The 17,262-nt window shown below is 41.2% G+C and overlaps 1 protein-coding gene across 3 annotated transcripts in view; it reads left to right on the top strand.

The window, feature by feature from the left end:
• RGL1 (ral guanine nucleotide dissociation stimulator like 1) overlaps positions 1-17,262 on the top strand; it is a 292,633-nt gene that overhangs the window by 235,193 nt on the left and 40,178 nt on the right. For all 3 annotated transcript variants that reach the window (XM_061187547.1, XM_061187549.1, XM_061187550.1), the window contains 4 exons: positions 4,498-4,682; positions 10,610-10,734; positions 12,131-12,346; positions 16,304-16,407. In XM_061187547.1, coding sequence (XP_061043530.1) covers positions 4,498-4,682; positions 10,610-10,734; positions 12,131-12,346; positions 16,304-16,407 — 630 coding nt within the window. The remainder of the gene's footprint in view (positions 1-4,497; positions 4,683-10,609; positions 10,735-12,130; positions 12,347-16,303; positions 16,408-17,262) is intronic.

Here is a 17,262-nt window from a genome sequence, read left to right as displayed (position 1 = left end):
GTAAGTGTGTGTGTGGCATGTGTGTGCGTGAGTGTGCGTGTGTGGTGTGTGGGGTGTGTGTGAGTGTGTGGTGTGTGTGTGGTGTGTGAGTGTGTGGTGTGTGTGAGTGTGTGGTGTGTGTGTGAGTGTGTGGTGTGTGTGGTGTGTGTGTGGTGTGTGTGTGGTGTGTGTGTGAGTGTGTGGTGTATGTGTGGTGAGTGTGTGTGTGAGAGTTTGTGCATGTGTGTGGTGTGTGTGTGGTGTGTGTGTGGTGTGTGTGAGTGTGTGTGCGTGAGTGTGTGTGTGAGTGTGTGGTGTGTGTGTGAGTGTGTGTGGTGTGTCTGTGGTTGTGTGTGTGTGAGTGTGTGGTGTGTGTGTGGCGTGTGTGTGTGGTGTGTGAGTGTGGTGTGTGTGTGGTGTGTGAGTGTGTGTGTGGTGTGTGTGGTGTGTGTGTGGTGTGTGTGTGAGTGTGTGGTGTGTCTGTGTGGTGTGTGTGAGTGTGTGGTATATGTGTGTGTGTGTGGGGGGGTGGTATTTGTTCCCAGTGTTTGCCTTCCTCCAGCAGGCCTGGAGCCACAAGTGTTGCAGGAGCATGGTTTGTATTCTGTGTCACTCTATTTTACGTGGCAGTTTCCTTGAGTTCTTTCCATGAGTGCTGATTGATTTTCACTGAGCCATACCGTTTTAATCCCTTCCTTTTGTGACTTATGGCAAGTAGTCTTAAGACTGCTAACAGTTATGTTTCTCTCCAGATATCTCAATATCCTTATTGACATTATGTCATTTGAAATTCAACTGATCAGTGTCAGGTAGATGAAGGCAGGCATTATTATGTCTCTTCTCCAGATAAGGGTCGGTGGAGCTAAGTGATCAGTCCCACTCCCGTCGTTCACAGGTGGCACAGTGAGGATGGAAACCAGGTTTTCCTCTCGAACCTCATTTCTTGTTCTGTGCATAGAGCCAAGTAGCTTCTCTAGTTTAACAGTCACATCTTTCCTGTAAGTTTGTGACTTTTAACGAGGGCTTCCCTTCGTTATTAAGGTTCTTTACACCTTCCAACTAACCAGTTCTGGTTAGGATGTACCTTAGATCTTAGGAGTGGAGCCAGGAAAGGTAAGATGGAAAAGTCACTGGCCAGTAATCCTGTTGTCTCTGTCATGATTTTGTGATGTTGCTTTCCCTTTTGAAATTTCAAAAGTTTCACATTTTATCTGCTTCTTAGCCTATCAAGAACAGAAAGTTTCTTCCCAGGACTGGCAAACATAAAGCTGCTCTGAGCTTTGGGCACACGTCCAGGCCTTTCCAGAAAGCCTGCCTCCCTGGGATGCTGATAAAACTCTGCTAATAAGAGGGCAGGGGTCTGCCTTGTGTTGTATTGTGCTGTCTGTATATGTCTTTTCCTTCTTCTCTTTATTCTTCCTCCTCTGCCTTCGTTTCTCTTTTGTCTGAAAATGCTTTTTAATTCAATGTCTGGGTTTGTAGTGACTTTTCAAAGCCTTCTTGCGCTAACCTGTGGGACGGGCACTGTCACAAAGGGTAAAATGAGTAGGTTAGCAACGCTAGTAGAAAATATCAGTCGGAGGAGGACAAAATGTGCACCTAAAGGTGAGTCTAATATGGATTAAGGTCCCCCTTCAGAATTCCCCTGGACCTTCCAAGGCTGCAACTTTCCATGGAAGGAAGTCCTATACAACATGCCCCATAGAAATATACAAGTACACAGAGATGTAAACAAGGATATTCATTTTGTAGTTGTAAGTGTGAGAACCTAACAATAACTTAACTACCTGTGCACTAGTAGAATACCTATATTAATTATGGTGTGTGCATGCAATGGATACTATGTAACCCTGAGAAACAGTGAGAGCTAGAGGTCCTGGCGTGGATGGAGAGGTGTCTATGGCATACTATTCATGGGGGAAAAAATCCATGGTTTATACATATTACATCTACTTAAATATGTAAACATATCCATAGAAAAGTCTAGAAGGATATACTCCAAACTGTTCACACAAAGTCATGGTAATAAGATTAGAATGAAGGGGGGTAGATATTTTGTTGTTTTAATTTATAGATATTTACATATTTGTAATATTTACTTTTTTCAATAAATAATCTGTTTTGTAATTTTAAAGCTAACAATTATGGGGGGTAAATGAGTAAATGATATATTGATATCTTTTAACATCTGTCTTTTACTATAATTTTGGATTTCTACCTGAGTTTTTTTTAGGTTATGAACTTTTGAGGTGTTATCAGGGTCATTGAGTTGCTGGTCTCGTTGGTTGGATGCTCTTTTAGATTTTTAATTTAGTGATGTGAATTATCATCCCTCCATATCTGTCTTTTAATCACTGTCATCGAAAGAGTATTCCCTCATTGAAATATTAAAAAATATTAAGTGAGTGATAGTACTAATTAAATTAAATCACCCTTCTTTTGAGAAGTGCAAAACCGTTCTGTAAGAGTCACCGTAATGTATGCAAACGTCAGGTTTTCCTGAGTTCTATGCTATCACCCCACCTATGTGCCTACCCCAGTTCTGGGCTCAATGCTCGTCAGCAAAGAAGGGAAATTATTCACAGAAAAAGTCATCTTGCTTATAAAAATGAAATATTAGGATGACACCTCATCATTATCTTCTTCAATTCATGATATTTGGTTTTGGTGAAGAAAGGAGAAATAATGAGTGCCGTGTGTGGGCTCTCAAAATAATTGAAGTCCATCATTTCAGGGGGAGTTAGGGCTTCACCATATGAATCTGGGGGGCCACAAACATTCATACATAACAGATGATGTGACAAGTGACCCGAATATTGAAGGTTCACTGACTAGAAGTCCATTAATTTCATTTTGCTCATGCTTTCAATTAATCCCAGAGCCCAGATTAATTTCTTCTAGCTTTCTGTGATGGAATGAAACTTTTGTTTCTCTCTTTTTTTAATCTGCACTGAGTATTTAGAAAATACTGAATTATTTCTATGGTTTTAAATGCCAACCTTAATTAATGGTTTTATGTCATCTATTTCTGCTGTAGCTATGTGAATATTATCGTTCCAAATGTCTTCGTGTCCATATTGGTGAAACAGTGATCTCCACAGCAGTGAAAACAGTTAATTTCTTTCCCTTCTGTGTTTGTACGTCAGTTCCAAAAGTTCAGCGTTAGATTGGCTTTACTTGCATTTCTGCCTTGATCACAGTCTAGCTCTCTGCTATGAACTTGAGACCTGTGAAGTTTAGACACACCTGTGAAAGTCTAGGCGGCAGTTTCATATATATGGATCATAATATCTTTTCGTTTCTTTACAATTCGTTAACTTAGCGAACAATTTGTTTGAAGTCTAATCAGATGGTAATTTTAAAATCTGCTAGACATTTTTTTTCAGCTGAAAAATTTTAATTAGGTCTTTCGCTAAAACAAAGTGTCCCAGCTCTGTCAATAAAACATGCATTGATTAATTTATGGTCCCAGTCATCTCTGGCCATCATCAATGGATGCACCTTGTTCCTGGGGCTGGCTGGTCATTAGTTAGGCAAAGTACCGTGTGCATGGGACACAGCCCAGCACGTGCCCGACTCAGGAGTGGCTGTAAAGCCTTCCTTGAATATGAAGCGTAGGACAGTAACACTCAAAAGTTGTCCTTTTTGTCAGCTGTTTGTCTCTTCCATTGAGTCAGGGGCTTCACCTACCTTAAAGAGAACAAGCTCATGTTACTAGTAACATGAAAGGAGGGAACTGTGCCCCCATGATGACCCTGTCTCTTTTTGTGCCCTGGTCCTTATTTCACCCAAGGTGGACTCAGCTGAGCCATCAGAAGAAGTCGCCCTCGCAATGAATGGCTTTGCTTATCAAGTTTTTCTCCTTTACTTTTCAAAACCTAACTTTCTACTCATACCGTTTCTCCCACTTGGAACACATTGTCCTCTGGTAATTTGAAAAGCGAAAGGATAATTTTGTGAGGACATTTTTGGTGCTATGCTGAAACCCTGGTGATCTTTGTAAAATTAAATTTACACATTATCTTTCCTAAACCTAGGCCCTTCCATCCATCAAATTTCTGGCCTACTGTCTGTTATTTCCTAAAATGTTATCACAGTAGATTTTGTGGTCTCTGACTTGAGTGAATGCAGAATTGGAAACACATAATCTTGTTGTATACAGGTTACTTTGAAGTTGCTTCAGGACTCACTAAATCTTCTCTTCCGTGTCTTTTTTTGCCCTGTGTGGGTTTTTCCAAAGTTTATGGTCCTGTCTTTTTTTTGTTTGTTTGTTTTTGTTTTTTAACTTACCAGTCTTTCCCCAGCTCCCCAACCACCACTTAAAATAATAAAGGGTAGTCAGGCTGTTTTCAGATGCTTTAACTTCACTGACATTGCCGGGAACTTCTAGGTGAACTATCCATTGATCACTTGCCCAAGTTTTCCTGAGGCATGGCTGAGACAGGCTCTGGTGTCCAGGGCTGGTTTTGAGTCTCCAGAGCCAGTTGAGTGCAGTGACTTTCTGTTTCTCTTTCTCAGTGCAATCGCCTCCATCCTGAGGGCCTGGCTTGACCAATGCGCAGAGGACTTCCGAGAGCCCCCTCACTTCCCTTGCTTACAGAAACTGCTGGATTATCTCAAGCAGATGATGCCAGGCTCTGACCCAGAGAGAAGAGCACAGAATCTTCTCGAGCAGTTTCACAAGCAAGAAGTAGAAACTGACAGTGAGTACTTACTTGTTTGACTCCAGGGAAGAAGCTAGATTCTGATCCTGCAAACCTCCACAATGAGGAAATGTTCTCCCTGTACTTGTTGAATAGGAGGCCTTGGTTTCCCTCAGGACAGGCTGCTGGGGGATTGGGGGCTGTGGTAAAATTCTCAAGGTTATTGAAGTACTAATTGCAGAACCTATAGCGTTTCAGAGCAGAGAAGGGGGTATTCAAGATCACCTAGTCCGACTCCCTCATTTTCTACATGAGGAAACAGTGGCTCAGAGGTGAAGTGATTTCTCAGGGTTTCCTTTAATACCGTAAAGAGGACGATCTCCTTGATGGTCTTTTACCTTTCCTTGTCATCACATACCATGCTGAACTTGAATTTGCTCTTCATTATCTGCCTAGTTGGTTCCTCCTTCTAACAAATGAAAACCCATCGCAAACCACCACCCCCATTCAGAAGGCGAGGAATTAAACTCAGTTTTCCTGCTGCCCTCACAAAGGCTTGAAAAGCTTGAAAAGCTCAGAAAAGATGTTTCTCCTTCAGCTGGAAAGCATCCCTGTAATCTGTCCCCTGCTGGGGCAGATTACCGTCATGTCGCATCTCTGATGGCCTCATCCAGAGGAAGTTTCTGTGGCTGTTTTTTCCTATCTGAGGAATGGACTGCCTATTTTCAAGGACAGAGGAAGGGCCACCACTGCAGGTCACGGGCTGCTTGGAACCATCAGGCTTTGAAGAAAGTCAGAAAGAGGCTAGGGCGGTCTTTCAGCGTGACGTTTTATCCCCTCACTGGCTGCTGGGGGATGGTTGCCATGGCAGCTGACCCACTTGGAGCTTCTGACAGGCACTTCCCTGAAGTGACGCCTGATTTCCTCAGTGAGGGAAAGGAAATGGTTCCTCAACACCGATAAGGGAAGCTGCATCAACGCCAAAGAAAATAACCTTAAATTCCAAACAGGACCTGTTGAATTTTTTATGTATGGGGGACCAGAGAGGGGAAAATGCAATTGCATCATGAAAAGCTGACTGCCAAGTCCTCGGTATCTCAGATGACTTCATCTGCCGGGAATGTTTGAATACCAGGGGCACTCCTCCAGCTGCCGGACCTCAACTCCCTTCAGGGCCTCCCCTCCTGTCTTCGTGCTGGAGTGGATACACCATTAGAGCCCAGCTCTCCCCACGGGAGCTGCCCCTGGCTTCCGGCCTAATTGGGGAACTGGTGGGACCAGTGGTTCATTGTTTCCAACCGAGACTGGAGGGCCAGCTCATTTGGCAGGCTGAGGCAGGGGAGAACGAGACGGCCTGACTTTGGAAAAGCTTTTAGGCAATCCCAGAAATGAATTTTTTCTGTGTTTGGAAATTTTTAACCAAGAACTCTCTAAACTCTCAGTTTGTTAAGTACAGGAATCATTACCGAAAAAGAGTTTTAGGAGCTTGGTTCCCATGTGCTTATTTTACCCAGTTTCATGCCGGCAAAAGCAAACAAACTCTCCTACGTGTTTTCCAAAAGTGAAATTTTGCTTCAAGTGTTTACCTACTTACTGCTGGAAGAGAATCAAAAGCAGGAACAGTGAAAGCATGAACTAGACCCCGGAGAGAAAGGACCATGTAATCTTCAGATACAGCAGCGTTGATCCAAGGCGCACATATCAGGCTGCTATCGAGTGTTGGGTGAATGAGATCAAGCCTTAGCACACATACTCCTTGGGTGAAGTGGGCCAGCCTCTGCATTGCAGAGCGACTGGGACAGATTTATGCACAGTGGTTAGCAAGAGGGTTGAGAGGCCCATTCTGAACCTTTGGGATTTCAAATATCTTATTCCTCCACCCAGTGAGAGAGGACCAGAATTGTGTGGAGGAAAAGTGGTGAAATCATGGGGTTTTAGCTTTCTTTAGCTCATGCTTGTTTGTGTCTCAGACTCCAGAGGCAGGCAGAGATCCCCTCCTTCCTTACCCGGTTGTAACCAACCCCATTCACATCAGTACCTTCAACTCCAGGGTGAGGCGGCCAGCCTTAAATCACATACCTGTCACCAAAGTTGGCAGATACCCACGTGGTGCTCTGACAGGGGAGGTGATGTAGGGTCCACTCAGCGCCCCTTTTCCCCTCGGAAACTAAGAAAAGGCCACCCCAACTTGATCCAAGATGCCTAAAAGTCTTTTATTCTGCAAAGGCTTACAATGTAAACATTCTGGGGGAGTAGTAACACCCTGATTTAAATGTCTGCCAAGATATAACTGAATGCAGCTAGATTTTTCTTCTTGAGAATGGATTTGACAGGCAGAAGAGCAAGGAGTGTGAAGGGGGATGAGGTTGGGGAACAACCCAGGAATTGGGGAACGTTTCCCCAGAAGAGAGGCTAGGGACCCAAGGTAAACGTCTTCAAGGTCCACAGTCTTTCACAATAGAGACTGGAGGTCCTGTTCCATGTGCTGAGCACTTATGCTTTTGATTTGGAGTCCTAGGTAGAAAAAATTTATTTTTTCCTACTTCTTCAGTCTGTATCCTATTAATTTGCTATTCGATGATCTTATCTCTAATAAGGCTCAGGTGAATTTAGCTTAAGGCTATTCTACTGCTTCATGCATACGATTTTTTTTTTCTTATTAGTCATCCATTTTATGCACATCAGTCTATACATGTCAATCCCAATCTCCCAATTCATCACACCACCACCCCCACCCCGCAGCCGCTTTCCCCCCTTGGTGTCCATACGTTTGTTCTCTACATCTGTGTCTCAATTTCTGCCCTGCAAACCGGTTCATCTGTACCATTTCTCTAGGTTCCACATATATGCATTAATATACGATATTTGTTTTTCTCTTTCTGACTTACTTCACTCTGTATGACAGTCTCTAGGTCCACCCACATCTCTACAAATGACCCAATTTCGTTCCTTTTTATGGCTGAGTAATATTCCATTGTATATATGTACCACATCTTCTTTATCCATTTGTCTGTCGCTGGGTATTTAGGTTGCTTCCAAGACCTGGCTATTATAAATAGTGCTGCAGTGAACATTGGGGTGCACGTGTCTTTTTGAATTATGGTCTTCTCCGGGTACATGCCCAGTAGTGGGATTGCTGGGTCATACGGTAATTCTATTTTTAGTTTTTTAAGGAACCTCCATACTGTTCTCCATAGTGGCTGTATCAATTTACATTCCCACCAGCAGTGCAGGAGGGTTCCCTTTTCTCCACACCCTCTCCAGCATTTGTTGTTTGCAGATTTTCTGATGATGCCCATTCTAACCAGTGTGAGGTGATACCTCATTGTAGTTCTGATTTGCATTTCTCTAATAATTAGTGATGTTGAGCAGCTTTTCATGTGCCTCTTGGCCATCTGTATGTCTTCTTTGGAGAAATGTCTATTTAGGTCTTCTGCCCATTTTTTGATTGGGTTGTTTGTTTCTTTAATATTGAGCTGCATGAGCTGTTTATATATTTTGGAGATTAATCCTTTGTCCATTTATTCGTTTGCAAATTCTGAGGGTTGTCTTTTCGTCTTGTTTACAGTTTCCTTTGCTGTGCAAAAGCTTTTAAGTTTCATTAGGTCCCATTTGTTTAGTTTTGTTTTTATTTCCATTACTCTAGGAGGTGGATCAAAAAAGATCTTGCTGTGATTTATGTCAACGAGTGTTCTTCCTATGTTTTCCTCTAAGAGTTTTATAGTGTCCGGTCTTACATTTAGGTCTCTAATCCATGTGGAGTTTATTTTTGTGTGTGGTGTTAGGGAGTGTTCTAATTTCATTCTTTTACATGTAGCTGTCCAGTTTTCCCAGCACCACTTATTGAAGACACTGTCTTTTCTGCATTGTATATCCTTGCCTCCTTTGTCATAGATTAGTTGACCATAGGTGTGTGGGTTTATCTCTGGGCTTTCTATCTTGTTCCATTGATCTATATTTCTGTTTTTGTGCCAGTACCATATTGTCTTGATTACTGTAGCTTTGTAGTATAGTCTGAAGTCAGGGAGTCTGATTCCTCCAGCCCCGTTTTGTTCCCTCAAGACTGCTTTGCCTATTCAGAGTCTTTTGTGTCTCCATACAAATTTTAAGATTTTTTGTTCTAGTTCTGTAAAAAATGCCATTGGTAATTTGATAGGGATTGTATTGAATCTGTAGATGGCTTTGGGTAGTATAGTCATTTTCACAATATTGATTCTTCCAATCCAAGAACATGGTATATCTCTCCATCTGTTTATGTCATCTTTGATTTATTTCATCAGTGTCTTATAGTTTTCTGAGCACAGATATTTTACCTCCTTAGGTTGGTTTACTCCTAAGTGTTTTATTCTTTTTGTTGCAATGGTGAATGGGATTGTTCCCTTAATTTCTCTTTCTGATCTTTTGTTGTTAGTGTATAGGAATGCAGGAGATTTCTGTGCATTAATTTTGTATCCTGCAACCTTTCCAAATTCATTGATTAGTTCTAGTAGTTTTCTGGTGGCATCTTTAGGATTTTCTATGTATAATATCACGTCATCTGCAAACAGTGACAGTTTTACTTCTTCTTTTCCAATTTGTATTCCTTTTATTTCTTTTCCTTCTCTGATTGCCGTGGCTAGGACTTCCAAAACTATGTTGAATAACAGTGGTGAGAGTGGACATCCTTGTCTTGTTCCTGATCTTAGAGGAAATGCTTTCAGTTTTTCACCATTGAGAATGATGTTGGCTGTGGGTTTGTCATATATGGCCTTTATTATGTTGAGGTAGTTTCCCTCTATGCCCACTTTCTGGAGAGTTTTTATCATAAATGGGTGTTGAATTTTGTCAGAAGCTTTTTCTGCATCTATTGAGATGATCATATGGTTTTTATTCTTCAATTTGTTAATATGGTGTATCACATTGATTTGCGTATACTGAAGAATCCTTGCATCCCTGGGATAAATCCCACTTGATCATGGTGTATGATCCTTTTAATGTGTTGTTGGATTCTGTTTGCTAGTATTTTGTTGGGGATTTTTGCATCTATATTCATCAGTGATATTGATCTGTAATTTTCTTTTTTTGTAGTATCTTTGTCTGGTTTTGGTATCAGGGTGATGGTGGCCTCACAGAGTGAGTATTAGGAGTGTTCCTTCCTCTGCAATTTTTTGGAAGACTTTGAGAAGGATGGGTGTTAGCTCTTCTCTAAATGTTTGATAGAATTCACCTGTGAAGCCATCTGGTCCTGGACTTTTGTTTGTTGGGAGATTTTTAATCACAGTTTCAATTTCAGTGCTTGTGATTGGTCTGTTCATATTTTCTATTTCTTCCTGGTTCAGTCTTGGAAGGTTATATCTTTCTAAGTATTTGTCCATTTCTTCCAGGTTGTCCATTTTATTGGCATAGAGTTGCTTGTAGTAGTCTCATGCTTACTTAATTTTAGGTGGAAGTTGAAAGCTAATCCTAACATTTTGAGGATTCTAAGTACTTCTTGAGAATTCTGAGGACTTCATCAGCATTTCTGACACCAGAATGGCCTGTTCTACTCCCCACAGCCTGGCCTGCCTTCATGCCCATTCCTTCCAGGCTTCTGATTATAAATGACCCAGTAATTAAGAACTGCATAGTTGGGGTTTAGGAAGTAGTTGGATTAGTGCTTGAACTGATCAGAGGGTTTGAGGGAGCCCCCAAATGAGGGTGACCCCCTGAATGTAGCCCAGCTTTGCTTCTCTAGACTTTGCCTAACCTGGCTCTGTCCTTGACCGAGGAACCAGTGGTTTGTCCAGGTGACAACATGAGACCTCTGAGCTTAATAACACATCTAGGAACAAGCAGAGACTGGGAAGACCTCCATTTCACTCAGGTTTATTGTCCTTGCTGTTCTCTCCCTATGGGTTTTCTAAAGAATCAGCTCTTTTCTTCCTAAATTAAAAAAGTCCAGTTGGACTCTGTAAACAGGGTTGTATACAGCAGCACCAAATTACTAATTTTTTTCCACCTGTGAACAGATGGGTTTCCCAATACCATCTCCTTCAGCCTGGAAGAGGAAGAGGAACTGGAGGGCGGCGGGTCTGCAGAGTTCACGTGCTTCTCAGAAGATCTCGTGGCCGAGCAGCTGACCTACATGGATGCAGTACGTCTTCTCTTTGTGCCTCCGATGCGCTTCTACTTAGAATGTGGGAGTGACAGTACTGGTGGCCCCGGGTCACATGATTTAAGTCTTTTCAAATCCCCGAGAGAGGCTGTGCCTGTAAATGCAGAGTGAAGATGTGATTTGAATCCATCATCTGAATAATTCAGGCCTAAGCTCTTCTTACAATTCTGGGAGAAGGTGCTTTTTACTTGGCACTCAATACCCAAAAGGAAATAAGAATTCTAATTCTAGGGAAACAAAAATCTATCCTGTTCCATGGGTATTTCTCTCCCTTTAGACTCATGAATATTTCAAGATCCAAACTGTTTATTTGGAGGATTGTAAAGGGGTCAAAGTATAAGTTAGGATAAAATAAATTCACTGAATCCACATGTGACTATATCTGGCAGCTCATTTCCACATGTGCTTCCTGGTCTTTTGAAGTTTGGATATTTTTGTTAGCTGTACATATTTGGTTTCATCAGCCACGTTTCATAGCTCAGTGTTAGCTGGTTAAAGAAAAAAGGGCTGTTATCAATGATCACAATGGTTTTTAGCTCTTCCACACTTAGCACTTTAGAGGAAGCAGCATAGAGTTTCCATCTTGTTAACATGCAAATAGACCCTCAGTAGTAAATCAGATAGTCTATATAAAGTAAATCCTGGTGTTCTCTCTTTTACACAAACCCTTGCACATCTTGTATTGAAATTGTTGTACAAATGAGAATCAGATTTGTTCAACAAATTTGTTGTTGTTTCACACACTGATAGCAGAAGAGAAAGATGGAAGACTTCATTGGCTATGACTTTTAGGCAAAGACCTGGAAACCAGGCTTTAAATCCCTCTTTCTTCCTTTTACTGTGTGATGTTGAATAGTTTTTCCTTTTGTATGTTTCTTAGTTTCTTCATTTTAAATAATGGGAAATAGAATAGTGACATTGATGAGTGTCACAGGTACTGTACTTCTGTGAATCACTTTTCAGGTGGTCATTCATATGCATTATACACAGTTCATGATCATGAGTGTCCAGAATGTACCACGGATATGATTTTGAGGTCAAAATAATCTTAACCAATTCTTTTTGATTAATAGTACAGATTTTTACCTGGCTTTCCTTCCAAGACAGAAAAGTCAAAATGTTTTTGGACATTTAAATTTTCTTTTGGTCATCGTGTTCCATTTGTTCAGTTGAGCAGATTTAGAAGGAACATGTGGGCTTTTCTGATCAGTTAATGTATTAATTATTTACTTTTTTCTATCGAAATGAACACCATGAGGCAAATCAAGTAGAAAAGGGTTATTTGTCCATTCACAAAGTACCAACTTACAGATGACATGCTTTGCCATATGAAATGTGTGTGTTGTCCTTAAAGTCAATTCCTCTTTTGTTCTAGCAACTATTCAAGAAAGTAGTGCCTCACCACTGCCTGGGCTGCATTTGGTCTCGGAGGGACAAGAAGGAAAACAAACACTTGGCTCCTACGATCCGTGCTACCATCTCTCAGTTTAATACCCTCACCAAATGCGTTGTCAGCACCATTCTGGGGGGCAAAGAACTCAAAACTCAGCAGAGAGCCAAAATCATCGAGAAGTGGATTAACATTGCTCATGTAACTGTCTTTTTAAAAATATTCTTTGGGTTTAGTAGATATGGGAGATTATGCCATCACTCTGATGTTCCCATTTGGTTGAAAAGCAGTCAAAAGACCATATGTGAGGGCCCATTGGGTTTTTTTTTTTTTTAACATCTTTATTGGAGTATAATTGCTTTACAATGGTTTGTTAGTTTCTGCTTTATAACAAAGTGAATCAGCTATACGTATACATATATCCCCATATCCCCTCCCTCTTGCATCTCCCTCCCACCCTCCCTATCCCACCCCTCTAGGTGGTCACAAAGCACCGAGCTGATCTCCCTGTGCTATGCGGCTGCTTCCCACTAGCTATCTATTTTACATTTGGTAGTGTATATAAGTCCATGCCACTCTCTCCATTCGTCCCAGCTTACCTTTCCCCCTCCCCGTGTCCTCAAGTCCATTCTCTACGTCTGTGTCTTTATTCCTGTCCTGCCCCTAGGTTCTTCAGAACCATTTATTTTTAGTATAGTTTTTAGTATAGTTTTATACTATTTTAGTATAGTTTTTGTTGTCCTTCCAAAGTAAGAAAAAAGTTGCCTTTCTTAACGTGGGAGTTTATTTATTTTTCCTCTTTAAAAAAATTCGTCCCTTGCTCACTTCTTTCTGCTCATGGGCCCCTTCCGGGTGTGATGGAATGTCTGCTTTTTCACAGACTGAGTGTTGGTTCTGCGCCGTGTTCAGTAAATATCAACTGGTGGCCTCAGTGTCAAATGGACTGCTCTGACGATGCAGAAGGATTATCTCTCACCCTTCCAGTACCTGGAAGCATTCTATTTTCTGCAGACTTGAAGAGCCAATACCTTCTTAGGATCTCGAATCTCTTTTCTAAAAGACTGAAATATACAGATTTCACATTAATCAAGGGCTTTCCTGAGGGCTTTATATCTGAAGTTGGAGGGGCAGAGTCTATTCCTAGGCCTGAATTACATTCTGCTGGGTGTCAGTCCAATCTATTGGATCAACTGCTTCCATGCCATATGACCTTGACCTTCATTTATCAGCATCTTATTTCATGAGTGAGGAAAGGTGAACAGTATTCAGTCAGTCACCACGTATTTCATGAGCCCCTAAATGCTTCAGAGCTACAATTTTATGTACTTTGGGGACATAGATAAGCTAAACACAATTAATTTGGTCCTACAGGAGCCTATAGTCAAACAAGGAAGCTAAGATATACTGGAATTATCTCAGCCTGGGCTGAAGAGGAGTAGGGCCGTATGACATAAGTGCTGCAAAAGTGGAGGAGCAAGAAATCACTTCTGACTGGGGTGATCCAGGAAGGTTTCATGGGTAGGATAACATTTGAATTTAGCTTTGAATAATTGATAGGATTTTGGGTATTTGAAGATTTGGGAAGATTTTTTTTTTCTCGGCAGAAGAAATTACATCAGCAAGAGCTATGTAATTAACAACAATTTTGACAAATAATTATTATGTAAATATCCTCTGTTCTGGGCTATATGGGTCAATCATAACCAAAACACATTTTGTTTTCTACCCCATTATATATTTTTCTCATTAAGCCCCATCTGTGGGCATAAGGCTTAAACTTTCACATTTTCTCTCTCTTTTTTTTTTTCACATTCTCTTTTGTGGTCTTTGATTAAATAGCAAAGCCATAATTGTGCCAGAGAATTTGCTTTATTTTGAGTCTGTAGGTGGTCTAATACCACAGACTTTTTAGTACATGGAAAAATACTATATGGAAAAAACAAAAAAATATCTTATGCAACTTTGACTTCTCCTATTCTGAATTGAGGTTATTTATCAACAAGTAAGAGCTACAAAAGAAGTTCTGATAGAGCATGGAATTTCTCTGTCTTCTTAGACTGATAAGAAAAAATATTTTTTGGCCACAAACGCCATATCATTTACAGTCATCTACGTGTCTCAAAAGAAAATAGTCTATCTACTTTTAATCTATTCAACTGCTTAGAAAATCTGTAGCAAGCGTGTAGCATCTGTATATGTGACAGGGTGACTCAAACAATGACTTTGGCCCATATAAATATCAATTGTGCGTTTATGTGATAATAAGAAATACAAGTTGTATAATTTGAGGTATATTCCAAATCCCATAGCACGTGCTTAAAAGCCAAGGGTCCTTAACTCTTGGTGATGCAGTTTCCCAGTGTGGAGCATGCTGTGTCCCTTGAAACTGTGTAGGTAACTTAATAAAATAACAAGACTCACGGGTGGTTTCCAGCCAAGATTCATTTTACTTTTCCTGCATTAATCACAGTCATTTTCTATTGAGAGGATGTTTGAAAAAATGATAATTTTACATGCAGAAAATATTTCTGACCTAATATGACTGTATTTTCTTGGACTGGCCTTACTGCTACATTTTTACTTTTGCATCACCTCTCCTCAAAGATCATTCCTTTTCTAGAAATGGGGCCAGATGCCCCTTGTACTCCTTTAAACCTTTAGCTTAAGCCTCTTTCTGAATAATGTGTTCCATATGTTTATCACAATTTGCATGAAATATCTGGGCCTGAGTTCCTTTATTTATTGCAAGTTTCCTGAGTTTTAGAACATAACTTTTGGATTCTGAACCTTTGTTGAACCATGCTGTCATGCATGGGCTTGGTTTCCAGACTGACTGACTGTAATTCAGAGCGCGAGCTTTCTCTCTCTCTTTAGCTTTCTCTCTCTTTCTTTTTAAATAAAGGGAAAGCATTGAGGCGTTTAAAAAGAGTGGGCATGACTTTTGTAAAGAACTTTGGCATTTACTCTAAGAAAATGTTGTGGGGTTTGTTTGTTTGGCGTAGTAATTTTAAGTAGCCAGATTTGGGTGTACCAAGTTAGAGAATGCCATTTTTCCTTCACAGTCAGGACCCGCGTGACTTCATGAAGTGATCTTTCAAGCAACATGCATTTATGCCCAACCACTCTGGGACCTCTTGCCCCAGATGTTCTGCACGAAGCCAAGCCCATGCTCACGCAGTGTACTCGATAGTCAACAGTGGATGTAGTACACTCCCCCATATGCCTGCACATGAAGCATCTCCTTGGGCATAAGGCACAGTCCACTCTCTCGAGGCTGCCACCTTCCCCATTCCGGCCGCAAATGGGACCCTCTCCCTGACTGTTTTGCTGTCCCCTACCATTCATTCAGCAGGACTTTGACTTCAGGGTCGCTGCCTGCTGATGCTACAGACTCTGAATGGTAGCTGAAGTTTCAGGATCAGGCAGTCTTTCTCCTTCCCCAGAAAATGATATCCAGAATGTTTCCTGTTCTCTTTCTATTTTGTTTTAAAACGCTGCCAAAGTGAATTTTATTTTAAAAGCCCAAGTTATTTTGGAACCACTGTAAGTACCAAGGTGTTTCTGAATGTTTATGATTGCGGCACAAGCCAATTTGAAACCGAATGGATGTGTATAAAAATATTCCCTCTTGGCTAAGAACATAAAAGCCAAAGTTCAACTTGTGGTGAGTTTTTATTGCCAAGTTATATACCCCTCTCTGGACAGGGGTTGGTCATGAGATGTTTGATAGCATCTGACCTCGAAGCAGCTGCTGCCCGGTTCACTTTGTGGGTCTGAAGGATACAGTCATCTTTCATGTGTATTTTTAGGGCATATGTGTGCTTTCTTCAGAAGAAAGTTTGCTTTCTCTAGCAAAGCTCTGTAGACTCACCTCCACTCGTGTTTTTACTGGGAAAGCTGGAAACTATAAAACTGTAACAACAACACAGAAAATATATTAAAGGGAGAAAAACAAGCGTTCAGTGCCAAAATCTGTAAAGTGTTTCAGTGACTGGGGTGGGAGCAAAAGAGCCACTTTTTGATGTTCAGTATTTATACAGCCGCCTATTTAGTGGTAAGAGTTCATGGCAGCTGTGATACCTCTAAAACAGGAAACCACCAACTCACTGTTTTATTGATATTTAAATGCCTTGTATGTTTTAATCACTCTCCCTACAGGAATGTAGAATCCTGAAGAATTTCTCCTCCTTGAGGGCCATCGTTTCGGCACTGCAGTCCAATTCCATCTATCGGTTAAAAAAGACTTGGGCTGCGGTCCCAAAGTAAGTTCCCAAGTGTCTGCTCTGCTTTCTTTGGCTGGGCTGATTAGTTGCTGCATAAATGGTGTGGGTCCTCATTTTCAAAGCTCATATTATATAACTAGAGAAACATCTTTGAAAGCCTCTGTGTGTTCCAGGCAGGGTGTGTTTTACACATCATCATGAATGAGTTTTGAGGCAGGGCTGCTGCAGAAACCAAACTCATTCTCAAAGGGTGCCAAAGCCAAGATGATTGGCTTTGGGGATGATTTTAAGGATGTGCATATTATCTGGGCTTTGAGGGATAAGGTTGTGGAGTGATGAAGTTACAGCAATTTGCCATTAGTTCTGGTTATTTTTCAGCCACATTCCAAAGCCCTAAGCTGTTCCAAGCTGTGAGGGCTAGTGTGTGCAGATAGGACATTAGTTCTTGCTGTTCAACAAGAATCCGTTTAGTTCATTTCTGCTTCCGCCTATTAAAAGCTATCTTAGTGATATGAAAAACCTCTAAGTATTCCTTCCTAGGTACCTGACTAAAAACGATTAACTGCCCACATTCTGTATTGTGTTTTTCTTCATATTTCTTGCCGTAACCTTTGGAACAATGAACAATTGTGTCCTTCCTTATTGTTTCACTGTTGCTCTCGCCCCCAAGTCCAGAGCTTCACTGAACTCTAGACCAGAGGGCTTTTGGCAAAGGAGGGAAGAGTGAGTGAGGAGGCAGTTCTGGTCCCCCGTGAGTACAGATTTAGAGGCTGGGGCATGTGTCGTGACTACAGACTAGGTCAGCTACTTTCAACAAAGTCTCTCTCGGTTTGCACTAATCGAGAAGTCAGGCCATAACAGGGAAGGATGCGTGCACTGTTTATAACCTATATT

Source organism: Eubalaena glacialis, chromosome 3 (assembly GCF_028564815.1).
Source record: "Eubalaena glacialis isolate mEubGla1 chromosome 3, mEubGla1.1.hap2.+ XY, whole genome shotgun sequence".
Taxonomy (NCBI): domain Eukaryota; kingdom Metazoa; phylum Chordata; class Mammalia; order Artiodactyla; family Balaenidae; genus Eubalaena; species Eubalaena glacialis.
Note: the sequence above shows the minus strand (reverse complement) of the source record. Positions and strands in the feature narration are given on the sequence as shown.